At 61.9% G+C, this 3,542-nt stretch overlaps 2 protein-coding genes across 2 annotated transcripts in view; one reads left to right on the top strand and one right to left on the bottom strand.

The window, feature by feature from the left end:
- MUTYH (mutY homolog) overlaps window positions 1-1,600 on the top strand; it is a gene marked incomplete at its 5' end in the record, with an annotated part of 4,628 nt that extends 3,028 nt beyond the window's left edge. Inside the window, 3 exons of the mRNA XM_010293577.1 lie at window positions 235-418; window positions 556-623; window positions 1,483-1,600. Of these exons, the coding sequence (XP_010291879.1) occupies window positions 235-418; window positions 556-623; window positions 1,483-1,600 (370 nt within the window). The remainder of the gene's footprint in view (window positions 1-234; window positions 419-555; window positions 624-1,482) is intronic.
- Window positions 1,601-2,541: 941 nt separating this feature from the next.
- The window catches only part of HPDL (4-hydroxyphenylpyruvate dioxygenase-like), a 1,192-nt gene continuing 191 nt past the window's right edge, over window positions 2,542-3,542 (bottom strand). The window contains 2 exon segments of the mRNA XM_010293575.1: window positions 2,542-3,115; window positions 3,117-3,533. Of these exon segments, the coding sequence (XP_010291877.1) occupies window positions 2,542-3,115; window positions 3,117-3,533 (991 nt within the window).

Below are 3,542 nucleotides of genomic sequence, written 5' to 3'. Positions count from 1 at the left end.
TGGCCGGTGGTGGCCGGAGGCCTGCGGCTCATCGGAGAGGTGAGCCTGGAGCTGGAGGGATGCGGCGTGAGCCACCTGTGCTCAGCTGTAGGGGACGTAGCATGGGGGGAAGAGGGTCCCCCTTCCCTGCTGTCACCGCTCCCAAGCCCGGCCCTGCTCCTTGGAGCCCTGGCAGGCTCAGGGCACTTGTGAGGCAGCTGAGCAAGCGGTGCATCCCCTGCTGTCTACCTGCAGCCCGTTTCCATGTCTTCCCCTCCCCTCACAGGTCATCCACATCTTCTCTCACATCCACCAAACGTACGTGATCTACTCCCTGTCCCTGGATGGGGATGTGACCCTGGACCCTGCCTTGTCCCCAGCCCGCTGGGTGACAGAGGAGGAGTTCCATGCCTCAGCTGTGTCTGCAGCCATGAAGAAGGTACTGGGGGGACCCGGGCCTTTCCTCCCTTCCCTCTGTCTCCCTGGGGTCCTGGGCATCCCCCCAATCTCTGCAGGCTGTCCTGGCTCCAGGATCCGGCTGCAGTTCATCTCTGAACTCTCCTGTGCTTCCTTCAGGTGCTGAAAGCGCGTGAGAAGCAGCGTGGGGAGGAGCACAGCCCTGGCAAGGTGGGCATTGCTGGAGGGTGTGCAGCCCTGGGACCCGCTCCACGTTACGGTGGGCCAGGCCCCAGTGAGCAGTGCTGGAGCCTCCCTGGGCTCTGGGGTCAGGCCAAGGAGCATCCCCAGCCTGGGGCAGGGCTGGGTCTGGAGCTTTGGCTTTGCCCCTGGGTGTCCCCAGTACGAGGCAACCTCTGGAGGCCGTGGGGGCCCTCGGGGCTTGGCTTAGCCCTAGTGTGTGTCTCCCACAAGGGCTCCAAGCGGAAGCGGGGGGCAAAGCCGCAGGGAACAAGCAGCACCCACCCTGGGACACAGCTCTCCCTCCGTGCCTTCCTCCAGACACCCACCTTGGTGTGACAGCACCTTTAACAGCTGAGACCACCAGAGACCTGTGCTGTGGTGAGTCGTGCCTCGGGTGTGGGCGTGATGTCCCCCATACTGCTTCGTGTCCGGCCTGCAGCCCCGAAACAGTCTCCTGCCACCCCCTTGTAGAGCCCACCAGCTCCTCTGTGGGAGCTGCTCCTTAACGTGGCCACTGTGGTCCTAGACATGACCCAGAGCCAGGCTTGCTCTCCCCGCTCAGCTGGAGCCCTCCTGGGGTCCCTTGGTCCGGTACAGCCACCGCTCCGGCACTGTGGACTCACAGCAGCAGAGGTTTCTCTCCAGCAGCAGGAAGGCTGTGGCTGCATCGCTCCCCAGCCCGTGCTTGCCTCTTGGCCACCAGCCAGTGAGCGTGGATGCCACCGTACCCTTCCCAGCCTCCAACAGCCCTTTTTATACACTTGTTTTTACTGAACCTGAGCCACGGGCTTTCTAACAATAAATCTCCTAAAGTGTGTGGGTTTTAAGTGGCTTTCTGCCTCTGTTGCGCTTGTGCTACCACAGGCACCCTGTGGTTGAAGATGAGGATGGCTGTCGGGACGTGTACGTCTCAGCTGGGGACAGCAGTGACTTCTGGGTTAATGCACCCGTGAGTCCTTGGCTGAGTGTTAACTGCTGGTGACCCCAAATAAGGCACCCAGAGCACCTCTCCTGTGAGGGCAGGCATCAGCCCCAGGGGCTGCACAGCTCCTGCCCATGAGCTGCTCCTCTGTGGGGCTGAGCAATTGTCCCCATGGCTTTTTGTAGGGGTTTTAGCCCCCCTTTTCTGTCAGGCTGTTTCTCTGCTGTGTTCACGCTGTGGCGTTCCCAGACTGTGACGCAGAGTAGCACCCTCGCACAGGCACCAGCGAGGTGGCTTTTCCCTGGGGTACCAGGGGTTGTCCTCCTGGGGTGGGCAGGGACACAGGGGCCGGTCCTGGGGGATGCTCAAGGGGCAAGTGGCCTTAGTGTAGGGCCTGCAGGACTGGGGACAGCCCACCTCAAGCAGCGGAAAGGCCCTTTCATCATCACCTGGCCTGCAGCAGATCTTAAATGGGAGGAGAAAAAAAACCCAAAGCAGTGCTTGCAAGTTAATTCTTTAATTGAGGCGAGGAAGAGGCTGGTGCTTGTCCTGCACAGGGGCTGGCAGTGCTCTGGGTGGTGACCGCTGATGAGCTGCCATGTCCGTGGCCCCTGGGTTCTCCACTCCCCTCTGGCAGCCCCTCATTCCCCAGCTGGGGGTGGTGGTGTGCCAGCAGTGTCCTTGGCCATGCTGCAGGCACAAGTGTCATTAAATTAAGTTAAAATTATGGCAGAAAGTTCTTCATGTGAGGTCGATAAATCACTGGGAACCCAGGCAGGGGAGAAATCACCCTCCAGCCTGGGGTACTGGTCAGAGCCCTGCTGGACCCAACCCTGAGCAACCTGCTCCCATGCTGAGTTGGCTCTGGGTTGACGTCCTGTGGTCCCTGCCCACCTGAGCTATGCTGCAGGCACCCCTGGTATCTCTACAGCAGCGTATTGCCCCGGGGCTGGACCAGAGAGGATGGGCAGCTGAGGGAGGAGGAGCTGAGAGTGTTGCCACTACTGCTGCTGGTCCATATAGATCTGCACAGCTTTCCACAGTGCCCGTATATTGCCTTCCCCAAAGCCCGGCGCTCCTCTCCGGTCAATGAGCTCCAGGAAGAAAGTCTCCTCAGAGAAGATGGGATGGGTGAAGATCTGCATCAGATACTCCTGGGAAGGGCTCTCTGTGGCATCAGTGCCTGGCCGACCCTTGTCCCCAGGCACTGCGGTGTCCAGCAGGATGCCCAGCTCTGCCAGTGCCTGGGGGTCCTGCCCGGCCCCCCGGATCTCCTCCTCTTTGCCCCCCTGGCTGTAATAGGCTGTGGGGGGTGTGAAGAACCGTGCACCCCCTTGTTGCAAAGCCCTGGTCGTGGTGATGATGTCGGTGGTGCGGAGGCCGACGTGCTGGATCCCAGCCCCACCATGCTGCTCTAGGAAGGTGTCGACTTGGTTCGTGCACTCCTCCGAGAGGGACTCAGCGAGGACGAGCTTGCAGCCGTGTGCTGGGGCACCCTGGGCGCCCTGCAGCGCGAGGAGCCGCATGCCCACCCCCTTCCCGCCGAGCACGTACCCCCCAGCTGGCCTCTCTCGAGCCGAAGCAGCGCTGGTACCAGTCCAGGGCTGCCCGGGTACCGCCCGGCGGGCAGACATACGTGATGTGGTCGAAGTGCGTGATCTCAATCCCGTCCCCCGTGGACGAGGGGGCTCCCTGGATGGGCTGGAAGCCAGGCAGGAAGGGTCCCCGGTAGTGGGATCGGTCCAGAAGTGTATGGCTGATGTTGCCCACAATGGAGCTTGCCACCCCATAGGTGACGGAGCCGCCATGATCCCTCACCTCCGTGGGCGGCACCGGCAAGGAGCATCCCTGGCTCTGCAGCCACTTACATAGCCCTGGCACATCATCCACCTCAAAGCAGATGTTGGAGGCCGTGCCCAAGGCGGGCTGGGGGTCCACGTCATAGAGGAAATTGTGGGAAGAGGCACCGGCAGGGGCCAGTGCCAGGCGCTCACTGACGCGG

The sequence above is a fragment of the Phaethon lepturus genome, unplaced genomic scaffold, assembly GCF_000687285.1.
Source record: "Phaethon lepturus isolate BGI_N335 unplaced genomic scaffold, ASM68728v1 scaffold24968, whole genome shotgun sequence".
Taxonomy (NCBI): Eukaryota; Metazoa; Chordata; class Aves; order Phaethontiformes; family Phaethontidae; genus Phaethon; species Phaethon lepturus.
This window is presented reverse-complemented; position numbering and strand designations above follow the sequence as displayed.